The sequence below is a fragment of the Populus alba genome, chromosome 11 (assembly GCF_005239225.2).
Source record: "Populus alba chromosome 11, ASM523922v2, whole genome shotgun sequence".
Taxonomy (NCBI): Eukaryota; Viridiplantae; Streptophyta; class Magnoliopsida; order Malpighiales; family Salicaceae; genus Populus; species Populus alba.
Window position 1 is genome coordinate 899,263 of NC_133294.1, and position 26,211 is coordinate 925,473.

Consider the following 26,211-nt stretch of genomic DNA (forward strand, 5'->3'; position numbering starts at 1 on the left):
ACAATGATATATAGAACCACCAATCCCACGTGGAATAAATAAATAGTATGAGTAATATTAAAAATAAATATCAAATTCAATGACCAGAATCACAAATCTCATATAATAAGAGTCAATTATCCAATTCAATAAATGGCATCAAATTCAATGATCAGTTATAACAGAAAGTCACTAGAAACATAAACATTAAAAAAAGAGAGGGTGTTTCATTGTATAACAGAAAGTCAAATTCAATGATCAGTTACAACAGAAATTCTATAAATGACATCAAATTCAATAATCAGTTATGATTCCTTAATTTGGACACGAATGAAGTGTGTTTCATTGTACCCTCCAGAAATATATCTAATGTCGTTATAGAAAGGTTGCTCAATAATACCACCTAGCTAGCCTTGAAACCAAAAGAACAGGTCTCAATTGTGTCCAATTATACCTTTAGGGACCTTAAAATAGTTGAGTAGGCCGCCTCTTGGTTTCCTCTCCAAGCTGCTACCCAAACCGCTCTCAACATCTCCCACAGTACCCTTCCGTGCCTGGCCACTAGTTTCTACTTGGAATTCTACCTTGCGGCGAACAGGAAGACCTGCGAAATAATTTAGAGGTCAAATCATAGACATATAGATGTCTACACACAGACACACACATATATATGCATGCATGTATATATATATGTAGGCACTATTGTAAGGTCTAATAGTGTGTTTGGAGGAGGCATACAACAATATATGAGTCTTTCAAATATGCCCATGGGAAATCCACTCTCAAAAGCAGATGGCATGTGGGCTAGAAGTTGAAGAGCAGTTATGCCTTTTTTGTCCTTCAAGCTGTGGAGCGAGCCATCCAGTTCTAGCAAAAGTAAAGCTGTTTCTGCATTCATGAAATTAGACATTAAAAAATTATACATTATCTATGACACACACACGTTTTAAATTTGAGAATTCTACAAAGAGAGAAATTGTTACCAAAGTGTTGCCCTATGATAGCAGCGCCAAGGATGGACAGGCCATCTTTCCGCTGGCGGTGAATTGGAAATAGGAGGCCATCATCATCATCCACGCATTGTTCTGGTTTGGAACGGATTAAAAACTCCACTATTTCTGCCTCACCAAATGCAGCACCTGTAAACAGTGGGGTTTCACCGTAGTTATTTTTTTCCTTAAGGAGGTCTGGACAACGTTCTACCAAGAGTCTTACAGCCTCATAATTCCCATTGAAGGTTGCCTCGTGAAGAACCGTATTTCCAAGTTTGTTTTTTCTCTTGAGAAAATCTTCCTCAGTTAGAGGTAATTGTCCATTCTTCACGATTTCAAGTAGATCTTCAAGTGGTTGCACTTCGTTGCTTTGCAGAGCTAGATGAAGTACAGTATCCAAAGAGCTCGTAACTGGAGAGTCCAAATACTCGGTATTTTCCTTATAGTAGTCAATCATACTTTTCCAATCTCCATACATGGCTGCTTTATAAGGTGCCTCCAGAATTGCCTCAGAACCCATATTTGCTCTCTACATAAGATTATGTAAGTAACTATTGTTAATGTACAATCTCAACTCAAAGCTACTTAAACCGTTAGGTGAAATCCTAAGCAGATTTATATTAACTCATACTACCGATCATGAATATAATGGAAAACAAAATTCGCAAGTAAACACTCATGCATACCTTTTAGGACTCAAAATGCTCCTCTACAGCTAGCTCTTTGTAAAATCAATTTCAGCAAGAAAGCTTGATTTCGGAGAGGTACTTTTTCTCAATTAAACCGTTTGAGATCCCTATATGTACAATCATTCAAAGAATGGTTCCTTGTTAAAAAAAAAAGTAAATTAGTATCTGTCTTTTGCTTGTTCAGTTTATAAAGTGAAACTATTACGAGCATATAATAAAGCTAAAGTTTTATTTATTTCTTTTATAAGAATATAATAAAAACAAGAGGATTTTTTTTTTAATTATATAGAGTTTGTCATCTAATGGATGGAAATCCAGCATAACAGAGAAAAAAAATACAATAATGGCATAACAAGCTACGGGTACTAATTACTCCAGTCTGCTACACACTCTATTTTTTTTTTTATTTTATTTACGTGGATGTCTGGGCCAGCTTACGCGCACCACGACTAATCCCCCGGCTCACTGAACATCCTGCAAACCCAGTGAACATGTAAGGCACCGCGGGGGTGACAGGCGTACACGCTGAGGCTTAAACCCAGGATGCAGAGGCAAAGGAAACCCTTTGCCACCGTTGGGCTACAAGCCTCGGTGTTACACAAAAACTAGGTTCAAGCCATCCTTTGGATGGAAATACAAGATGCATCAATGTGAAATAAAAAACAAAAAATCAGGGATGATTGCTTCTAATAAGAAATAGCTTTAGTATGCCAAATTATAATCTATATTATTCCATAAAAGAGTACTTGCCATACCTTTCACTTGAAATCAATCCTTTCCACTAATGAAACAAATCATCCAATAAATGAGTTATGAACCATGAAAGTCCCACCAGCAAACTATTTTATTTCAAAATTTTCAAGACACTGAACAATAAAAAAATATGTGATTTATAGTTTCTTACCTAGAAATACAAAATGAATATATATCTTACTGCATCACGATAATTTTCCTTTTAATCAAAAGAAACGAGTGCATAACATGTTTTTAGCTAATTATTATCTTAACTAAAAAATTTAAATTGTTACATATATCAACTTTTAAATATTCCATTCTATCAGCAACCATCTTACCTTTCTATTTCTTTTCAAATAATTAAATAATACTTTGTATTGATCTTTTAAAATCCACCTTTTTTTCTGATGATCTCCTCCTTTATAGGGATATTTTTTTAATAGCTGAATTAATCCGTTTCCAGAGGTATATATTATTACTCTGCTTTTTATATCTTAAGAACTTGATTGATTGATCACTATAAAAATAAATCTATTAAGATTAGATTTATGTCAGATTTTTTTTTCTTGGTTCTGTATAAAAAAAAAAATGCATTGCATTTTCTAAACCATAATATTGCAGCTTGAAATCGAGATTCACATTCTTGCTTCTAAAATAGGCAAGCAAAAAAGAAGAAAGTAAATTCTTCATCTTTTTTCCTTTTCCTTTTGGAATAATCCTACTTTAATTGTTCTCGTACATAATTACACTTATTACAACTTTAATTGTTTCACTTCATGACAATTTCCTTGTAATCTGTTTCCAACAAGCCATAGGGCTTCATTTCCTTGTACTTGGAGTATGAGTGAAATGGAAGTGATCACTAATTAGCCAGCTACTAGGCTAAAGGGTAAGTCCCCTTGCCGCATTAAGTTAAAATTCTTAAGAAAATAATATAAATTATATTTTAAAATTTTATTTAATAAATTAAGTTTTTGGGTTGAGATGTTTCTTTTCATATATGATATCAGAGTCTTGATGACAAAGCGGTCACGAATTCGAATTTCACCATATCTATTTATTTGATAAAAAATTAAGTATAAAGTAGTGTGGGTATATGCAAGTTTCAAATCCAAATAGCTTTCACTTGAGGAGATGTGTGAGAGAATAATATAAATTATATCTTAAATCTCACCTAACAGTTTAAGATTTTAGATTAAAATAGTTCTTTGATAAAAAATATTAAAGTTTTGGTCAAGAAAATACATTCTTGAACAAGGCAGGTCTGGAATAATATTGTAGTTCTCTTCTTTATTTTTTTTATTGACTAGAATATTATAAATTCCTTTTTATCTTGTATTTTTAAAACTATTTATTAGACCTTAAGAGTTTAAATTTTAGAGATGAGATGATTTTTTATATTATATTTAATTTTAATAGCAAATAAATTAATGTGTCATTGTTTTTTATTAAATTAATGAAATCAGTGATAAGATAGCAGTGAGCATGCATAAATTTTTAAATTCAAATAGGTTTCAAGTATTAAAAGTTAATTTAAAATTATTAAATAAACCTCATTTAAAAATTTAAGATTTTAAGTTGAAAATTTAATGAGCAAATGATAAAGGGGTCAATTGTGAATCTAATAAACAATTTAAAATGGAAAGAGTGATTTTTCTATCAGTTTGTCCGAAAATTATTTTGGTCTACGTTTGATTGAATGAGGATCCATGTTATAATTAAAGAGCAGTAAAGGTTTGTACTTTTGACCCATTAATTTAGCTAGCCTATCTGCAGATTGTTTTTTTTTAATAATAATCTAAATTTTATAAATGAAATCGCATCATCATTAAGATAATAATAATTAGGTTAAAATATTTTTTATATTTTTATCATTTAATGATTGATGTGTAATTTCAAAAGTTGAAATGTTACTATAATAAAAAATTTAACTCTAATTAAAAGTAATTATTAAATTAAAATTTCAAGATAATCAAGTCAAGATCCAACCACCTTTCCAGGCTTAATTTGGTTGAACTGAGTTCCCTAAACTCAATTAAGTTAAAACCCTAACTAAGTCTCTAATCTCGGTTGGCCCACAACCAAATCAAGTGTTCTCTCTTTCTTTTTATATATATTTTTTTCTCTTTTCCCTCTCATTCTCTCTCTCCCTTTCCTTGGCCAAGATCTAATAGAGCTCCACAACACTTTGGCTCATCTCAGTTTATTATTCATGAATGATAATATACATGACTTTGTTTTTGAATGGTTTTGTTTTTTTCACTTATATTTTTTTGGACTTTTTTCTAGATATTTTTCAAAATTATATATATTTTTAAATTTTAAAAGAAAAAAAAAATTATAGGAACAACATTACTCTTAGGCTCTTAGCATCTCTTCTCTACACAAACCAAATAAAAAGATATTTCATCGTCTTGATCATTTTATCAAACAAATGCAAATACTAACTCAAATATTGTAGTATTTCTGCTAGGGGTATCTTTTGATGGATAAACAAAAGTGTAGAACTCATCAACAAAAAAAAAAAAATTTCTGTACGAATTTATCAGATGAGATTTGGCTTGTATGATAGTTTGAACTTTACCTTGCTTCGCTGGTTTTGTTGAGTGTATTTATATACTTAGTCTTTTAAAAAAAAAAATTATGTAGAATAAAATATATAATTAGTAGAGAAATTAGTGATTATTAGTGTTACCGGGAAGTGATTATTAGTGTTACCGGGGCTTGGGAGGGAGTGTTGATATGTTTAGAGAGTGTTTGGAAATGCGATTGTATTCTCGTTTCCAAAATATTTGATTTTGTTTTGTTAAAAGTTAATTATTTTTTATATTTTGGATTATTTTGATGTGTTAATTATAAAAATTATTTTTAAAAAATAAAAAAATTATTATTTTAATATATTTCAATACAAAAATTATTTTAAAAAATAACCATAACCATACTTTTAAAATGATTTTTAGACTGGCCTTATATGGGAACTACTGCACACTACTGGCCCAAGCATAGGACTTCCAGCTTGGCCAAGCATGAGGATTTTTTTATGTATATAAATTCGGCCCCGTTAGGTACAACAAAAGTGAAAAAAAAAAAAAATCAAACATACAGAAAATCAAACATACTATAAAAACCAGCATACAGAATCTTCTAATAAATGATTAAATAAAAAATTATAAATATTTTCATCAAATAAATTATTTGACGAACTTATCTCTTTTTATATTTAGACTTATCTACATATACTATGCTACTACCCATATAATCTAAATATATAATACATACTGACTTCTAAGGCCATCATTGAAGAGAGCACTGCCTCATAAATATCACGAAATTGAACAATCAAACATTCTGCAACACTCATAATAAGAGTCAATTGTCCAATTCAAATAAATGGCATCTTCTTTGTAGCAAACAAAAAATAATAATACATAACTTTTCAAATGAAAACCTTTTACTGAAAATTTTACTGAAAAAAAAAAATGTTTTATACATAACTTTTCAAAAAAAAAAAATACATCCACGACTCTATAAATATTGTTTTTTACTGAAACTTTTAAATTAATTATAAAAATTAAAGTGTTAGGATTTAAATTTGATGAATATTTGTTGCTAAAGCTTTTCAATCAAACATTTGTTTTGACAATCTTGATCTCAATAGTTACAAAAATTAAAAACAAAAAAAACTATTCTATTGTATTATATATATATTTTACAATAGTCAGAAATATTAAAAAAAAAAACAGAGAGATTCATTTAAACAAAAAACAAATTCTACCATTTCTATTCTTGCCTATATTTTTATTTTCTTCCATTCTACATATAATTTTAGCTCTAAAATAATAAATTAAATTAAAATTTATAATATTAATAAATTGGATCTTAGTATTTTTTTAAAGGAACATTTAGCTATTGTTTTATCTTATATTTGACATCATTAAATTATTTGTTTGTTTTGAGAAACTCTTCCTATTAAAGAAAACCTATGTCAAAAGATAACATTTTTTTTTATGTGTCTATATTTTTTATATTTTCCTCTCTTTAATATTTGTTGTATTTTTATTAAAAATATATAATTATGTTACAATTCACATTATACATTACCACGTAAATAAGTATCAAACTAGATATGTAAAATATTTGAAGAGGTTGGAAAAATCATGAGTTTTAAAGGGTCAAATTGTGTGCTTCTTTTTGGAATTTGGGTTTCATTTAACCTGTAGCTTTATTGATTGAAAACTTATTATTTTCATAACCTAATTTTTAAGTTTTTTTTAAATAAATAATATATGTAATAAATAAATAAATAAAAATGAATGAATAAAAAATAATTTGAGAATTGAGTTAAGATAATAAGAATGACAATATAAATTTAGGAGTTAATTTAGTCAAAAATTAGAAGATTTAATAAGTTTATGGACTTAATTAAAATTTGATTTATTTAATTAATGCAATCAAGGGTTTAATTACAAAAATATCAAAGTTTGGGGCTGATTTGGATCGAAAATGCAAGAAATTAATGTCCAAGGACCAAAGTGCATAGGTAATGATACCATAGGGGGGTTAATTGATGTTTTCAGGGGTAATTTTGAAAGGTTAAAAGTTGAAGACTTTTAATTACACTTTGATTTATTTAATTAATGCAATTAAGGGCTTAATTGAAAAAATATCAAAATTTAGGGCTGATTTGGGTCGAAAATACAAGAAATTAAAGTCCAAGGATCAAAGTGCATAGATAGTGATACCATAGAGGGGTTAATTGATTTTTCCAGGGGTAATCTTGAAAGAATTAAAAGTTGAAGAGCCATTGAAGCTTAATTGATTAAATTGGAAACCAAGGACTGTTTGGTAAATGGCTCTGAAATACAAGGGTTTAATTGCAATTGATCCAGGGTAAAAAAAAAATATTTCCGTGAGGACCCAATTGCTAAATGTCAGATGTTTAGGAGCAAATTGAAAATCGGCATTTCATGTGAAAGCGGCGCCGTTTCAAAACAAACCATTCATCTCCTTCATCCCACCGATTCAACGGAAACTACAGCAGATCGTGGGTCACGTCTCAGCTGCCCACGATCCCTCTCGCCTACAAGAAAAAGGCAACAAGCAGGAGGGGGAAGAGAGAACGAGCAGGGGAACGAAGCAAACACAGAGAGGACAGAACACAGGGGAACAGAACGAACAGGAGGACAAAGAGAGAGAAAGGGAAATAAGACAGATACAAACGAAGAACGAAAACAGAGAAAGTGAACGAAAACAGAGAGAGACATGGAAGGAGAAAAAAACCAGAGAAGAAGATCAAGAACAGAGAGATAAAGAGAACCTAGGAGAACACAAAGTAAACGAAGAAAGATTTCTGGTCTTTCTTCCAGGACTCCAGCAAAGGAATGTCTGTTGTCTCCTAAACAACAGATCACCTAACCACCCAAAAACAAAGGAAACAGAGACGGAGAGAATAAGAAAAGCAAAAAGAAACCAAGCAAAGAGAAGCAAGACCAGAAGATAAGCACACAAAAAAAAAATGCAGAGGAGAAGAAAGTAGCTTTGGCTAGCCAGAACACCTTCGCCACCATGTCGTCCCCAAGCGTTCCAGCACCAGGTAAGCTGCGTTTTCCCTCCCCTTACATTTTAATTACCTTGTTGCTGTTCACGCACGCCCGCAGATTAAAAAAAAAAAAAACACAGGTTACTGGCTTGGGCCAATAGGCCAGTATCCGGTTAGACTGCTGGATCCAGCCCATATGAGTGTTGCCACCCATATAATCTAAATATTGATGAAAATCTATTGTATCAAGATCCTTGTAATACCTAGTAGTGCCGTGGAATACAATAAATAGTCCCCCTCAAGCTGATTGAGAAAACGAACTTGTAGGTGATTGAGAAAATCGAAGAGAGATACCCATTAATAATAATAATCATAAACTTACACCCAATTTTACTACAAGTAACCGATTGAAGCAACATTTTAGTCCTAACTTCATTAAGTTAAATACTAATCTATTACACAGTATATATAAGACATTAATTTATATTAAAGAACCATCTCGTTTCAATAATTTAAATTATCAGATAAAATTAAGATATAATTTATATTATTTTATAACACACTTTGTTAAGTAAAAGATTTTTAGATTTAAAACTTGTAAAACTTATATTATTATATACTTAATTTTTATCAAATAAATTACGATGATGAAATTCTCGTGATTGTTTGATGATGAAAAATGTTATATCATATCAAAGAACTATTTCAATATAATAACTTAAACCGTTAGATAAAGTTTTAAAATATAATTTATATTAGTTTTTAACCCAAAAAAAAAAAACTATTATTGAAGAGAGCACAACTTCATAAATATCACGAAATTGAACAACCAAACATTCTATAACACTCCATATATAGTGATTAATGGTAGAGGTTCAAACCAACTATAAAAAGGAAAAACCTCTATGCCACTTTAGTCTCCATGTTCAAGTCGAGCGTTTTCCTTGTTCTTAAGACCGAGCATTTTCCCCCACAGTAGGCAAGGGACACGAAACGGTGCTCGAGCTTTCCTGGTTTTCTTGAGAATGTTGAATGTAGAGCCCATAAATGAGACGTACAGACGAAATTGCATTATTGCAAATACTAAGACCGGAAGGAATGCAGCAATGGAAAGGAGTAATGTTGTCAACTTTTTCTCTGACTGAATGAGTATCAAGATTGTGGCCCCAAAAGATAGCATGGTCGTTATCACAGCAAGGAAGAGGAAGGTGAAGCCAAAAAGAAGTTTCCGAGGAAGAGAGAAGTGAAATTCTTGTTGCTCAAATGGAGAGGTCAGCAAAGACAGAAATACCACAAGCGAAGTCAAGGAGCTTGCTAAGGAAAGAACATCCGAGACAGTAAAAACCAGAAAATAGGGAGAGTTGATGAAGTTGGGCGTGCCATTATCATCAGAACCTCCAGGCACAGTATAGGCAGCAGCAAAGACAACAGTAGCAACAAGTGCAGCTACTGTGGAACAAGACTGAGTCGTTTCCTTGATCCATTTTTGTGCATTTTCCAGTTGGTCCTTGTGACTCTCTTTGAAGAGCTCCTCTGCAGTCTTGCCTTCATCGTTCCGAAGCGTGATATAATGAGAAGGAATTACCTCGCGCACTTGCTGCAATAATTGGGAGATAAATATGACTGTTATACACACACACACAGACACGCATTACAGAAATGCTATTACTAGTGCAGATAATTTTTAATTGTGAATAATATTTAAATTTTTCCCTAAGTAGGTGGTTCAGCCTGATGTCTTACGTAGGTTCGAGTTTTGTTATCGCTTTTGGAGAGGTGGCATCTCTACGTTTCATTAGCATTCAAATTGAAATTTTTTACAGTTTGACGGTTTTTTTATAACCTTAATTGGATTGGATAATATGGTTGAAACATATTTCTTAACAGGATCAAGTCTATGAATAAATTTTATACGGAGGTAAAGACAAAGGGATAAAAAGGGCTCACCTCAAACCATTGCAACTCCTCCTGAAGTTTAAGTGCAGGCCCAGGCTTGGTTCCTCCTCTGTAATGCTCCATATCTGCAACATGGTGCAGCAATGTGTTGCCCTTCTTATCAATAACTCGTCGCAGTCTAGCCAATGGTATTCTCTGTTGCTTCACAAGATTGAAGATCCCTTTCTGGCGATGGATGACGGCCACATCCAAAATGCTCTGACCCTTGTCATTGAGCTTCTCAACAGCATGGGGATATAGTTTTATTATCTCCCACACAATCTCTTCTATTCCATTTCTAGTTGCAATCAACAATGGGATCTGCTCCTCCCTAGTTAATGGCGAGTTCGTTACATTGAGCTGCTTAATAGCATGGGGATGTTGTTTTATTATCCCCCGCACAATCTCTTCTATTCCATTTCCAGTTGCAAGAAACAATGAGATCTGCTCATTGCTAGTTAATGACGAGTTCGTTACAGAAGGTTGTGCTGTTGGATGTTGGACTTCTTCTATTTCTTTTCCTATGCTAGTGTTTTCGGAAGTGTTCTCTCCCTTTTTAATTCCCCCCCCGCCCATTTCCTGCTCTGCTTCTTTTCCTTTATTTTGGTCTCCTTGCATAACAGTTGATGAGGGTGAACCAGTTTGTCTACCTTCTTGTCCTTCCTCTGTTTTGCTGACGCTCTTCCATGACTCATCTTTCTTTATTAGGATTTTGACAAGTCCTAAAGCGAATACATTCGTTCTTTTCTGGTTCCAGAATCTTTCGACCCTTGCTGGCCAATATCCTACATCATGTTCATGTGAAAAGGAATAAAATTAAACATCGATGATAGCTAGCCATTTTATGAAATAGAAAGAAATGTTCATAATGATAATAAAATGTGAAAAGATAGAGACATGCTAAAATTAGTTGAAGCACAGTTAATTATCATATAGAAAACAAAACAACAGCAACATCTAAGTCATGCCGTTTGTCGACCCAACCACTTGATTGTAACATCAAATCCCATTTGTCAAGCCTAAGGATTATGCAAGGAAAAATCATTTCAATGTAAAAATTTAAACCATTAAATCAGATTTAATTTCATGAATTGTTTTATTTTAACTCACCAATACACTTTCGTACGTAAGCGATAATGAGATCTAGCTCAATTAGTATTAGAACCACCAATCTCGCATAAATAAATAATAAGAGTGATATATAAAGTTAAGAATAAGTCATCCACCATGAAATTTAAATCTTTTAAATGAAATATAAAAATAATTTTCAAGTTTAATATAGTGGATGATCGATCTAGTGAAGATCATAAAATCAAATTTGAATCACAAACCTCAAAAATTAGTATCAGAACCACCAATCTCACATTATATACAAGACTTGACTCTTTTGAATCAAAGTCAATTATCTAATTCAATAACAAATAAAAATATACACATCTTTAAGAAAGTCCTTCAATTTTTTAAACTGTTTTTTGTTGAGATTTTTAATTAAATTGAAAAAAAATGCTTGGATGATAGAGTTTAAACCCATGGTTGTTTATCATTTAAATTATGATATTATGTTTACAACTATTTTAATAGAAAATTTACGCTATTAAAGATACAAAAGGGCACATGAAAAATAAACATATAAAAAGCGAGGGTTTGAAGAAACAGTACCTTGAGGAAAAAATCTGCAACGTAATAGATTACTTATCATTTTTGACTCTGCAGACGGGAAATATAACACTTGTAAATTTTGGAGGAAGGAACATAACAAGTCAAAGTTTGTCGGATTTAAATCTTCCTTTAAAAAAAACAAGAAGAAAGAAAGCTACATGATTCAAATATTTGGTCAAGCCATGAAATTGAAAATTCTTATGATTCCTGAATTCCAACATGAATGAAATGTATTCAAAATTCAAAATTGTGTCCATTACCTTTGGGGTCCTTTAAATAGTTGAGTAGGTTGCTGCGCAGGGTACCGCTCTCAAGATCTTGCATTGCCTTGCACCAAGGTTGTAACTGTGATTTTACCTCGTGATGACGTATAACAGGAAGGCCTGCAACATAATTTAGAGTTCAAATTAATTAATTATATACATATATATGTATTTGTATATGTCCATGGTATTCGATCAAGAAATATGCATGTAGGCAATATTGCAAGGTCTAATAATGTGGTTGGAGTAGGCATACAACTGTAGATGAGTCTTTCAAATATGCCCATGGGATATCCACTCTCAAAACCAGTTGGCATTTCGGCTAGAAGTTGCAGAGCCGTTCTGTTCTTATTGTCCTTCAAGCTGTGGAGTGATTCATCCAGTTCTAGCAGCAGTAAAGCTGTTTCTGCGTTCATGAGATTGGGAATAGAAAAATTATACAATGTCTTATATATATGTGTATACTTTTTAAAATTGAGAATTATATAAAGAGAGGAATAATTATTACCAAAGTGTTGCCCTATGATAGCAGCGCCGAGGATGGACAGGCCATCCTTCGATCGCTGGCGGTGAATTGATAATATGTGGCCATTATAATCCACGCATTCTTCTGGTTTGGACGCTATTAAAAACTCCACTATATCTGCCTCACCAAATCCAGCAGCTGTGAACAATGGGGTTTCACCGAAGTTATTAGTGATGGAAATTAGGTCTGGACAACATTCTACCAAGAATCTTACAGCCTCATAATTCCCATAGATAGTTGCCTCGTGAAGAACCGTATTTCCAAATTTGTTTCGTGTCTGCGGTAAAAAGAATTCTCTTCCCCCCATGATTCCAAGTAAATCTTTAAGTGGTTGCTCTTCGTTGCTGTGCACAGCTAGATGAAATCCAGTATCTAAAGATAGAGTAACTGGATAGAACAAATGCTCGGAATTTTCCTTATAGTAGTCAATCATGTGTTGCCATTCTCCATTCATGGCTGCTATATAAGGTGTCTCCTGTATCATCTCAGAATCCATATTTGCTCTCTACATAAAATTATGCAAGTAACCATTGTTAATGAACAATCTCAACTCAAAGCTAATTAAATTGTTAGGTGAAATCATGTTTAGTACTGTTCTGTTCTGTTTTTTGTTCTTCTTCCTCTCTGTGTTAGTCATTATTTTACGGGCTATAAGAGATATTAATGAGGTTATCGACTTGGAAAACAAATTAATAAGAAAGCAGTAAGCACTGAAAGAGAACTGTAAGTATATCATACCTTTTAGTAATGGAAATGGTCGGAATGCTCCTCTACCTAGCTCTTGCTAAAATCAATGTCAACAAGGAAACTTGTTTTTGGAGAGATGACAATAAAGACACAACCTAGCTTGTAGTTTGAGAACCCTTTATATACAATCCTTTAAAGAATGGTTCCATGTTAAAAAGAAAAAGGTAAATGAGGATCTGTGTGTTGCTTGTTTAGTTTATAAAGTGAAACTATTATGGGAATATAATTAATGAAGCTAAAGTTCTATTTATTTCTTTTATAAAAATATAACAATGATGGAATCTAATATATTAATTTCTAATACATCCCTCTTTAATTTATTTACTTAGTCATTAAAAAACTTAAGCCTTGTAAAGTTTTATATTAAATTAAATAGATGAAAAACCCAAGTCTTGTAATGTGTGGTCCATTCAATATTTTTTTTTATATTTGTTTATATTTTTATATTTACTCAATATGAGATATGATTGCTAACATACGAGACTCTAAAAATTATATGATTTTATATTAACTTTCTAAAAATCATATATGATTTTATATGATTCACATTCTTGCTTCTAAAATAGGCAAGCAAAAAAGAAGAAAGTAAATTATTACTTGTTTTCCCTTTTCCTTTTGGAATAATCCTACTTTAATTGTTCTCAACTGCAGCAATAAGGAAGGTTACATTGGAGGAGAAGACAGAAACAGAAAAAGATGTTGGTTTATTATGAAAATAAATCAGCTGAGAATTAGGCTATTTAATATATTCAATATGCTACACACTCTCTATTTGTTAATAGATCCATGCAAGTATGTATAAAACTAGGTTTAAAGAAATGAATCCAAGATGCGGCATTTTGAAATAAACAACAAAAAATCAGGGATGATTGCTTCATATAAGAATTAGCTTTAGTATGCCAAATTATAATCTATATTATTCCATGCATATATAAAAGATTCCTTGCCACTAATGAAACAAATCATCCAATAAATGAGTTATGAACCATGAAAGTCCCACCAATAAACTATTTGTTCCAGATTTTTCAAGACATTTAATAATGAAAACGGATGTGATCTGTAGTTTCTGACCTGGAAATACAAAATGAATATAAATATTCCTGCATTATGATAAACTATTTTTAATTAAAAAAGATTGGGTGCATTGCATTTCTTAAACCATATTAATATTGCAGCTTGAAATGGAGATTCACATTCTTGCTTCTGAACTAAACAAGCAGAAAGTAAATTCTTCATCTTTTTCCCTTTTTCTTTTGGAATAATCCTACTTTAACTGTTCATACATAAGTACAGTTATTACACTACAACTTAAAAGACGCATAGAATATACAAATGTGTTTCACGTTCATGACAAATTGTCCTTGAAATCTATTTCCAACAAGCCATTAAAGGGGCTTCATTTCCTTCTACTTAGAATATACAATCGGTTTTTTGTTTTCAAAAATTAGTTTATTTCTTGATGTCCAAATGCCCCATAAAATGCCATGCGAAAGCAAAATAATTGCTTTTCGTTGGAATATCCCGATCACCAGTGCACTCCTGAGGCATAATCCAGCTGCAGTCTAACCATTTTGTGAACTTCATCCACAGTTTCCACACATCATCACAGTGCAAGAAAAGATGAACAATTACTTTGACCGGTGTCTATCAGATTCCTGTGGAGAAGAAACTCCCGAGTGCAGACTCTATTCTGAAGCAACATCCAAATCAATTGAACCTTCCTTGTGAGTCTGCCTCCCATACTCTAGTGTCCTTTTTATTCAAAATAAATTGAACCCCACTTAACATATGCAGTAATTCTGGAAATTGATCCAATGGATGGATGGTGGCCATTTCTTGAATTTTAATTTCCAAGAAACAGAGAAGGTTTCTGGAAACAGAGTATCAAAGATAGGGAAAGGTACAGTTACAAGGGCTCAGCAACAACAAGTTAGATCTTAGAGCTGTCTGGTATGTGCCATGCTTGCATGTAGATGCAGAGAGTAGGTGTAGAAAATATTTCAACACACCAAGTGGTGTTACGATTAGCAGACATGATCTGCGTAATATAAATTATGTACACAGAAAAATTGTGCGATGCATAGTCCTGGGAAATGAAAAAATATTGAGGTGTTTTCTCGGGACAAGATTGGACATTCCCGGTGAAAACGGGTTAAAAATCCCTGTGTTTGGGTTGTCTGGGGAGGCTTTGGGCTACCAAAACGCTGGGGAGGTGCCTGCCCAGTGTTGCCCAGCCTAAGTGCTGGTTGTTGGCGCTTGGGAGGCGTCGATGTGCTTAGACTTGGCTTAAGAGCTGGGCACTACTACACGCCATTGGCCCGAGCATCGGACTTCCAGTGCCTGAAACCTAGGCTTGGCCCAAGCATGAGGATTTTTTTATGTATATAAAATATGCCCCATTCGGTACAACAAAGGTAGAAAATAAAAATCTCTCTTTTTAGGTCAGGCCTAAACTTATAGAATTATGTCCATTATTGGAACAGAAATCTGTCAGTTTAGGCTTGGTCGAATAGAAATCTGTTAATTTTATGACTAGACCAGCCCAACCAGAAATCTGTTAAAAAGATGCCTATCGTTTTATATAAAAATAATCCCCTCTAGAAGGGAATCTACCAGCCCAGACGACCAATAACAATGCGAGGCATAACAACTAATCACAAGCATAATTATTTTATTAATGATATAACTATCAACAACTTATTTTTCTCTATTTATTTACTAGACAAATACAAAGAAAGAAACAGGCAATCTAAGAAAGTGAAAGATGGACAGAAGCAAAGGAAGAAGGAGGAACAGAGGGTTCAGAGCAAAACACTGTCTAATTTTAGTTTTATTCATTTTATAATTAATTATTAAAAATATTAGAATTTATTATAATTTGTGGTTTTATTAAATTAATATATGTATGGATACTATTATATGCATATGAATATAAATTAAATACTTGGATGAAAAATTAAATTTGAGCAAAGAAAGCTAACATTAAGTCGGTTTGATTTTAGATTTTTGGAATTTTTTGGGTATTTAGAGTTGATGTTGTTTGTAGGTGTTTGGGAGTTGTTTTTGAGTTAAAATACTTGCAAATTGTGTTTTTTAAGCAAAAGACAAGCTACCCTGATTTTTTCGGTCACCATCGTAGTGACCGAAATTTGGGTTTGTAGATGACACATTGTCTTCCACATCGCCCACTTATATTTAAAAAAAAAGGCACAGCTGACAGTTTAAAAAATAAAAATAAAATAAAAATAAGCCCAAGCCTGTCAGCGCTCTTAGGCTCTTCATTTCACTCGTCTTGCGAGTCTGGGTTTTTTTGCTCTTGTTTTTTTTTTTAAATAAATATAAATTTAAAGAAAGAAATATTGAACCTAGTTGAGTTCATGATCTAAGTCGCAAGTTTAACAAGTTAAGCCACAATAAACCGGACAATTATTGTTTTCTAATTTTGGTTTTTCCTTTACTGGTATCTTTTTTAAAAATTCATGTTTCAATTAATATCCCTCGTCGATATTTTTTTTTTTGCTTATTTAACTTTTTTTTTATAGAGATTGATTTTTAATGGTGTTATTTGTATTTAATTTTTGACAAAATTATTCTGATTCATCAATAATTTTATTTTTAATATTTTTGTATACAAGAAATTTATTTTTAAAAATAAAAAATATTTATTTCCAGATAATATTTCTGATATATGCAACCTCTTATATGATATTGTTTTTCACTTTTATTTTATTTTGTCATAACCCAATTTTGACCATTTTATTTTAATTATTATTATTATTTTATTTACTGAAAATGATGATAAAAAAATATTAATGATGAAAAAACAAGTAAAATGAAATAAATAAAAAATAAATTAAAATTTGGGTTAAGGGCAACATGATTGGAAGTTTTTGGATTTAATTAAACTTTGGAATTAATTTAATTAAGCTTGGAATTAATTTATTTAATCCAATCAAAGGTTTAATTGGAGAATTGATAAGTTTTGAGACTTAATTGAACTTGGATTTAATTTAATTAATCCAATCAAGGGTTTAATTGGAGAATTGATAAGCTTTAGACTTAATTGAGCTTGGAATTAACTTATTCAAGGACTTAATTGAAGAACTATTAAATTTTGGGGTCACAATTGCAAAATTAAAATCCAAGGACTACATTGAAAATGGCGCGCAAATGCAGGGGGCCAATTACAGTTTAAACAAGGGGCTTAATTACAAAACCTTTAAAGCTTCAAGGGTCAAAATGAAAATAACCATTAAACACAAAATGATGTTGTTTCTAGACACTGTTCATCTTCCTTGACGGTTCAGCTGCCCACCGCCACCATTACACCTGCAATCAATGGATGAAACGACATTGTTATGTGGCTGTAAAAGCCAGAGAACGAAAGGCCACAAGGAGGAGGAGAAAAGGGGGCCTAACTGAAAAAGCTAGGGGAGAAACACAGAACCAGGGAGAGGAGAAAATAAATAGACTTTCGTTCCTCTGTTTCTTCTCAAGGAAATAGAGGAGTTAAAGAAAAAAAGCAAAGAACCAGGGGAAAAGAGCAAAACCGGAGGAGAGGAAGAAGAAGACAGGAGAGGAAGAGAAACCAGGGAGAAAAGGGGAGAAGACGCAAGAGACTAAAAAACAGGGTAGAACCAAGGGGCCAATGGAGAGCATGAACGACACATAGACGAGGATCAACCCCACCATCATCTTTGTCCCTTCATCTCAGAACTGAAGGTGACAGAATCTAAAACCAGGAGCAAAGGAGACGCAAACTCAGCCCATCGGACGAAAGCGTAGAGACGAGAACCGGCATTGACCATCGTCTTCACAGTCTTCAGCAACCAGCCTCCAGAACCAGAGGCAGCAGAACAAAGAATTACAAAAGAAAGGGGATGACACCGAGAACGTGGTAGAACCAGAGACAGAGGACAGAAGACGAAGAAGAAGAAGCAGAGGACAAAAGACGAAGAAGAAGAAGTAGAGGACAGAGAGAGAAGTGATATAGAGAGGGACAGAAGGAGAAGGAAACCGGACAGAAGGAGAAGGAAACCAGACATCAAAGAAAAAGAGAGTGGAGAGAAGGAAGACTAGAGGAACACCAAGAGGAAAACAGAGGAGGAGCAAATAGCATCAGCCGGCCAGCCCTCCATCGTGTCTCCCTCTCCCTGCTTCCAAGTAAGTCTCTCCAGCTTTGCAAGATAATTCACCCACATTGTACACTTATAAATTTAATTACATTGTAACAGGCGTGCGTGACACATTCTTGCGGGTAAAACTACCCGGGTCACTGGCTTGGGCCAGTGACCGGGCTGGGCTGGCTAGGTCGAGCCTAGCCCATGTAGGCTGAGCTAGGTCTAGCCCCAAAAACATAAAAAAATAAAATAAAAATAAAAAAATATAGAAAAATTATGTGTATGCATGAAAAAAATATAAATTTATTGGTTTATTCACTGATGCCAGAGTCGGGAATAAAATACTGGTTTAAATTTATATTATTTTTATTCGTTATATTTTATTTTATTTAGCAAGAAAAATTAAAAAATATGCGAATGCGTAATAAAATGAATTTATTTTACTTGTTTATTCACTATCATTAGAGTTAGGAATAAAAAAAAAATTGATCTAATTTTATTTTATAGCTACGTAATATTTACCAAAGCCAGAGTTGGAATTATCCGTAGTGGAATATTCACTAGTGCCAGAGTTAGGAATATTATAAGCAAATTATCATAGCATAAACTAATAAACATTTAGCAATTTAAGATAAAACCAACAATGCAGTCTGCCTCAGGCAAAACGTTTAAGGGTGATAATATGATCTTTCCTTTTACGTAACCAATCCCGAGCCATAAAATCTCTGTTGACCAGTTAGAGTTCCTAGTGACCATAATACTAGGTAGCGACTCCTTAAACAAGATCTTTTTCTTAAAAGAATAAGATGCCAAAAATCTGTTCTTTTTCCATAAAATCCGATTATTTATGGGTCGTCGTAATGTCGGGTGCGACATATTTAATCAATTTAATATATGTGTCTATTTTTAATATAATTTAATTGAATAAAAAATTAATTTTAATAAACAAATTTAATAAACATAACTGAATAAATGTTTCATTTATTAACATATTTAATTATTTTATTTTATTTTATTTTATCGTTAATATCTTTTTTGTTATGTTTAATATGACATTATTCTTGATTTATTTGATTATATATATATATATATATATATATATATATAAACTTTTCAGTTTTCACTTTAAATTGTCTTATATTAAAAAAATACATTGAAAAAAACCTGCACCTGCATGCACAAAATTTTTGTAAGAGAAGAAAATATTTGGCCCGTGTGCGACTTGTTATCTGATTTTTTTTCAAAAAACATTGAGTGGATGACATGATGCAACAAAAAAAATAAAGGCCCTGGCAGTGAGAGTGATTCTCATGGTGCTTGCGAGTTAGGGAAGATGATGGAGATGGATGTTGGTTTGGGTTGTTACGGGTTGGTGGCTTGGTGCCGTCTGAAGGAAAGAAGAAAAGGCAACTGGCGGCTAGTTTTGCTTATTGGTCTCTTTTTATTTTCTTTTTTTTTAATGTTGTGTGGGTGATTGTCAGCTGGTGAATGTTCACAAAACACGAGAAAATTCTAATTCTAATTCAAACACACATTAAACATTTATGATTTACATCCAATTTTAATACCATGTAACTGATTGAAGCAAGCTTGAAGGCCTGTAATCATACCATTCAAATACCAACCTGTGACAAACTATATATAATACATACTGGCTTCAAGGCCGTCATTGAAAACAGCACAACCACTTAAATATCACGAAACTGAATCACAACCATACATGCAATAAAACACAATATATAATGATCTTTGGTAGAGGTTCAAACCATCAAGAAAATGGAATAACCTCTATGTCAGTTAAATCTCCCATATTAATCAACTCGACGGAGCTTTTTCTGCCATGGTAGGCAAGGGACAAGAAACCGTGGCAGAGCTTTCCCGGTTATCCTGAGATTGTTGTATGTAGAGCCCATAAATGAGACGTACAGACGGAATTGCATTATTGCAAATACTAAGACTGGAAGGAATGCAGCCATGGAAAGGAGTAATGTTGTCAACTTTTTCTCTGACTGAATGAGTATCAAGATTGTGGCCCCAAAAGATAGCATGCTCGTTATCACAGCAAAGTAGAGGAAGGTGAAGCCAAAAAGAAGTTTCCGAGGAAGAGAGATGTGAAATTCTTGTAGCTGAAATGGAGAGGTCAACAAAGACAGAAATACCACAAGCGAAGTCAAGGAGCTTGCTAAGGAAAGAACATCCGAGACAGTGAAAACCAGAAAATAGGGAGAGTTGATGAAGTTGGGCTTGCCATTCTTATCAAAACCTCCGGGCACAGTATAGGCAGCAGCAAAGACAACAGCAGCAACAAAAGCCGTGGTTGCGGAACAAGACTGGGTCGTTTCCTTTATCCATGTTTGTGCATTTTTCAGTTGGTCCTTGTGACTCTCTTTGAAAAGCTCCTCTGCAGTCTTGCCTTCTTTGTTCCGAAGCGTGACATAATGAGAAGGAATTACCTTTAGCACTTGCTGGAGTAATCGGGAGATGAATATGATTGTTATATAAATGGAGTTTGTAAATAAAACAACGTATTATTTAATTGCGTACAATTTTTAATAATATTTAAGTAATTGGTTCGGGTGACAAGGAGAACTAGATCAGCCTGATGTCTTAATTAGTTGACATGTCTACGTTTCGTTAGCATTAAAATCGATTTTTTTTCAGTTTAACGATTTTTCTATGACCTTAACTGGATTGGGTAATTTGATTGAAACAAATGTTTTTATCCGGAGGTAAAGACAAAGGGATGAAAAGGGCTCACCTCAAACCATTGCAACTCCTCCTGAAGTTCAAGTGCAGGCCCAGGCTTGGTTCCTCCTCTGTAATGCTCCATATCTGCAACATGGTGCAACAATGTGTTCTTCTTCTCATCAATAACTCGATGCAGTCTAGCCAATGGTATTTTCAGTTGTTTCACAAGATTGAAGATCTTTTTCTGGCGATGGATGACGGCCACATCCAAAATGCTCTGCCCCTCCTTATTGAGCTGCTCAACAGCGTGGGGATATTGATTTATTATCTCCCACACAATCTCTTCTATTCCATTTATAGTTGCAACAAACAATGAGATCTGCTTATTGCTAGTTAATGATGAGCTCGTTACAGGAGGTTCTGTTATTATTTCTATTTCTCCCTTTTCATCTTTTTCCCCACCCATTCCCTGCTCCTTTTCTTCCTCTTTATTTTGGTCTTTTATGACTATATTCCATGACTCACCTTTCTCTATTAGTTTTTCGGCGAGTCTCAAAGCAAATACATGCTTTCTTTTCTGGTTCCAGAATACTTCTAGCCTTGCTGGCCAACATCGTACTTCATGTTCATGCGAAAGCGAATGAAATTAAACATGGATGAGAGCTAGCCATTTTTATGAAATAGAAAGAAACATTAACAATGATAGTAGAAGGATGAACTAAAGTATAATAATAATAATAATAATAATAATAATAATAATAATAATACAGAAACTGGATCAAAGTCATTACAGTATATATATATATATATATATATATCAAATCATCAAAGTCACAGAAAGTTGAATTTTGTAGGAAAAGGCTCAACCTCTTTGTGTCTTATGCATGTAAATAAATCATTTCATCAATCCATATTCTTAAATGACAATGATATATAAAGTAATATATAAAAATAAATATCAAATTCAATGACCAGAATAAAAAATCTCATATAATAAGAGTCAATTATCCAATTCAATAAATGGCATCAAATTCAATGATCAGTTATGATTCCTTAATTTCGACATGAATGAAATGTGTTTCATTGTACCCTCCAGAAATATATCTAATCTCGTTATAGAAAGGTTGCTCAATAATACCACCTAGCCTTGAAACCAAAAGAACAGGTCTCAATTGTGTCCAATACCTTTAGGGACCTTAAAATAGTTGAGTAGGCCGCCTCTTGGTTTCCTCTCCAAGCTGCTACCTAAACCGCTCTCAACATCTCCCACAGTTTCTACTTGGAATTTTACCTTGCGGCGAACAGGAAGACCTGCAACATAATTCAGAGTTCAAATCATAGACATATAGATGTCTAAACACACACACACACACACACATATATTTATGCATGCATGTATATATATGTAGGCACTGTTGTAAGGTCTAATAGTGTGTTTGGAGTAGGCATACAACAATATATGAGTCTTTCAAATATGCCCATGGGAAATCCACTCTCAAAAGCAGATGGCATGTGGGCTAGAAGTTGGAGAGCAGTTATGCCTTTTTTGTCCTTCAAGCTGTGGAGCGATTCATCCAGTTCTAGCAAAAGTAAAGCTGTTTCTGCATTCATGAAATTAGACATTCAAAAATTATACATTATCTATGATACATACACACATTTTAAATTTGAGAATTCTACAAAGAGAGAAATTGTTACCAAAGTGTTGCCCTATGATAGCAGCGCCAAGGATGGACAGGCCATCTTTCCGCTGGCGGTGAATTGGAAATAGGAGGCCATCATCCACGCATTGTTCTGGTTTGGAACGGATTAAAAGCTCCACTATTTCTGCCTCACCAAATCCAGCAGCTGTAAACAGTGGGGTTTCACTGTACTTGTTAGGAATGGTAATTAGGTCTGGACAACATTCTACCAAGAATCTTACAGCCTCATAATTCCCATAGATGGTTGCCTCGTGAAGAGCCGTATTTCCAAATTTGTTTTTTTTCTTGAGAAAATCTTTCTCAGTTGAAGGTAATTCTCTTTCCTTCACGATTCAAAGTAGATCTTCAAGTGGTTGCACTTCGTTGCTGTGAACAGCTAGATGAAATCCAGTATCTAAAGAGAGAGTAACTGGAGAGAACAAATACTTGGTATTTTCCTTATAGTAGGCAATCATGTGTTGCCATTTTCCATTCATGGCTGCTTTATAAGGTGCCTCCATAATTGCCTCAGAACCCATATTTGTACTCTACATAAGATTATGTAAGTAAAGTAACTATTGTTAATGTACAATCAAAGATTCAATGCAGAATTGGTGTGAAGCTACCTTAGTTACGTGAACTAGGTGCAATGTATATATATATAGATATGTTGCAGAGACTCTGCAAGAGACTCTGCAATCAGTTACAGCAAGTAGAGTTTGACTCTAATACAACCTCATCAATCTACAATCTTATCATAATCCTTATCTCATATGAATTCAAATTCAACTGTATATACATGGACACTTGCTTACATGCCCCCTCAAGATGGACGGGGATTAATAAGTCCAATCTTGTCTTTGAGCAGCCAGAACTGTGAGCGAGATAATGATTTTGTCAGCGCATCAGCTAATTGATCTTGCGAAGACACATGAGACACTCGTAGATTACCCGATTGAACTCTTTGACGAATGAAGTGAAAATCAATAGCAACATGTTTCATTCTTGAGTGAAACACAGGATTTGAACTCAGCTGGGTGGCACCAATATTGTCACAATAAATTACTGGAGCATGATTTACTGGAAAATATAGCTCAGTCAGGAGAGAACAGATCCAACTGATTTCTGCTGCTGTGTCAGCTACTGCTCGGTATTCAGCTTCAGTGGATGAGCGAGCGGTGGTGTGTTGCTTCTTAGACGACCAGGAGATGGGATTCCGACCAAGATAGACAATATAGGCACTGGTGGAGGATAAGTCTTCCTTGTTTCCCCCCAGTCTGCATCAGAGAAGGCATGGACTGAAGAGGGGGAATGACGATGGAGAAGCAGACAGTCATGGACAGTTCCCTGCAAATAACGTAGGACACGTTTCACCATTTGCCAATGAATATCTGTTGGCTTATGCATGAATTGTGAAAGTTTGTTGATTGCGAAACATATGTATGGCCGAGTGAGAGATAGGTACTGAAGGCTCCCAAGTGTTGCACGATAAGTGGTTGGATCTGCCATAGGAACACCCATGTTTAATTGCAAGTGACAGCCAGGAGGTAGAGGAGTAGGTGTGGGTTTAGCATTAGCCATATTGTTGCGTTGAAGTAGGTCCAAAATATATCTTTTCTGGGAGAGTAGCAGACCACCGCCTGAATGAGTCTGAACTTCAATGCCTAAGAAGTGAGTCAGGGAACCCAAATCTTTTAATGAAAATCGAGCTGCTAAACACTGAATGAACTGGTTAACAACCTGTGCATTATCTCCTGTAACAATGATGTCGTCAACATACACCAACATATAGATAATAGAGGAGCCATGTTTGTAAATGAAGAGGGATGTGTCCGCTAGGGAGTTTGAAAAACCAGATGTCGTGAGAAAACCTTTTAACTCCTCATACCATGCACGAGGCGCCTGCTTTAGCCCATAAATAGCTTTTCTAAGCTTGCAAACAAAGCCAGCTTTGTCTGGATCAAGGAATCCTGGAGGCTGAGCCATGTATACATCTTCAGTAAGGGTTCCTTGAAGAAAGGCGTTGTTAATGTCTAGTTGCCGAAGCTGCCAACCATTGCTGACAGCAATGCTCAGAACAAGTCGGATTGTAGTAGGTTTAACCACGAGACTAAAAGTCTCATGATAGTCAAGGCCTGGTCGTTGGTTAAACCCTTTCGCCACGAGCCTGGCTTTGTAGCGAGCCACAGTGCCATCAGAGTGTCTTTTTATCCTGAAAATCCATTTACAGCCAACAACATTAGAAGCACAAGCAAGAGGGACCAAGGTCCAAGTTCCATTACTGATTAAGGCATTATATTCCTCAACCATGGCAGAGCGCCAACTGGGGTCACGAGTTGCTTGGGCAAGTGTAGTGGGTTCTGTTATGTCACTGTTGATTTGGGTGGTGAAGGTGAGTTTTTGGATGGGTTTGTGAATGTTGTTTTTGGATCGGGTAGTCATAGGATGACATGGTAGTGTGTCGGTTTGTGAGGGTATTGGCAGTGCAGGAGTGGATGTTGACTGGGAAGGTATAGCAGTGGATGAAGTGGATGAAGTGGGCAAGGAAGACATGGTCGACTGGGATGCTGGCACTGATGGTGGAGGAAGAATAATTGGCAGGGGAAATGTTGCACTGATATTGCTGATATCAGGGTCAGCCGATGAAGAGTGTGTAGAAGGCGCATGAATGGATTTTGGAACTGAGATTTTAGGAGGAATCCACACGTCTATGGCTGTAGATTCCAAATGAATGTCTGCATGATGTAAAGAATGATATGGAAAAATATGTTCATGAAAAGAGACATGCCGAGACACAATAATTTTTGAGGAGGTAGGTTCAAAACACAAATAAGCACTTTGCGACAAAGAATAACCAAGGAAAATGCATGGTTTGGACCGGGGTTCTAACTTGTGTGCATTGTAAGGGTGAAGCCAAGGATAACATAAGCATCCAAAAACTCGAAGTTTTTCATAATGTGGTGAACGTTGAAAAATAATGTCATAAGGGGAATGATTTTTTAATGTGGGGGTGGGCATACGATTAATGAGATAAACTGCGGTAGCAAAGGCATAGGACCAAAACAGTTGTGGTAATGAGGCATGAGTTAAAAGCGCTAGACCTGTTTCGACAATATGTCTATGACGACGTTCAGCAAAACCATTGTGTTCAGGAGTGTGTGGGGGTGTTGTCAGATGAGAGATGCCATGTGTAGCAAAGAATTCTGTCAACGCAATGTATTCACCCCCATTGTCAGAATAGAGAGTTATAATTTTTTTCTTGAAATAATTTTCCACAATGGTTTTAAAGCGAATGAATGTTGGTTTGACCTCAGATTTTTTCCGTAGCGGATAAAACCATATGTATTTAGTGAAGTGATCCACAAAAATAACATAATATTTAAATCCATCGATAGACAATAGAGGAGAGGTCCAGACATCAGAGAATATTAATTCAAGAGGATTATGAGATAGTAAACTGGAGACAGAAAATGGTAATTTGTGACTTTTATTACAGTGACAGGCATTGCAAACAAAGTCTTTAGAAATTGAAGATGAATTTAAATGGTGCTTTGACAAAATAGTATTTAAAACAGAAAATGCAGGATGTCCTAATCGAAGATGCCAGTTTATTGGAGCGAGTTTGACACTCGAAAAAGCATGAGGAGCGACAACACA

The 26,211-nt window shown here is 34.2% G+C and overlaps 2 protein-coding genes across 2 annotated transcripts in view; both read right to left on the reverse strand.

Annotated features, from left to right (window-relative positions):
- Positions 1-26,211, reverse strand: part of LOC118032878 (uncharacterized) — a 42,090-nt gene that overhangs the window by 2,060 nt on the left and 13,819 nt on the right. Inside the window, exons 2-4 of the mRNA XM_035037663.2 lie at positions 963-1,500; positions 718-867; positions 434-583 (exon numbers count right to left, since the gene is read on the reverse strand). Of these exons, the coding sequence (XP_034893554.2) occupies positions 434-583; positions 718-867; positions 963-1,500 (838 nt within the window). The remainder of the gene's footprint in view (positions 1-433; positions 584-717; positions 868-962; positions 1,501-26,211) is intronic.
- LOC118032879 (uncharacterized) lies at positions 8,671-12,182 on the reverse strand. Its single transcript, XM_035037664.2, has 5 exons — positions 12,048-12,182; positions 11,789-11,911; positions 11,529-11,576; positions 9,882-10,654; positions 8,671-9,531 (listed from the first exon to the last, which is right to left on the reverse strand). Exons 1-5 carry the CDS (start codon positions 12,106-12,108, stop codon positions 8,848-8,850), a joined length of 1,689 nt encoding a protein of 562 aa, XP_034893555.2. The 5' UTR covers positions 12,109-12,182; the 3' UTR covers positions 8,671-8,847.

What these genes read in the sequence shown, in the direction of transcription:
- LOC118032879 (XM_035037664.2), bottom strand. Translation starts at nt 12,108, where the DNA reads ATGCCAACTGGTTTTGAGAGTGGATATCCCATGGGCATATTTGAAAGA. An exon ending in CTATTTAAAGGACCCCAAAG is followed by an intron (nt 11,577 to 11,788) that starts GTAATGGACACA and finishes TCCCGTCTGCAG; the next exon opens with AGTCAAAAATGATAAGTAAT. An exon ending in TTGCAGATTTTTTCCTCAAG is followed by an intron (nt 10,655 to 11,528) that starts GTACTGTTTCTT and finishes AACATGATGTAG; the next exon opens with GATATTGGCCAGCAAGGGTC.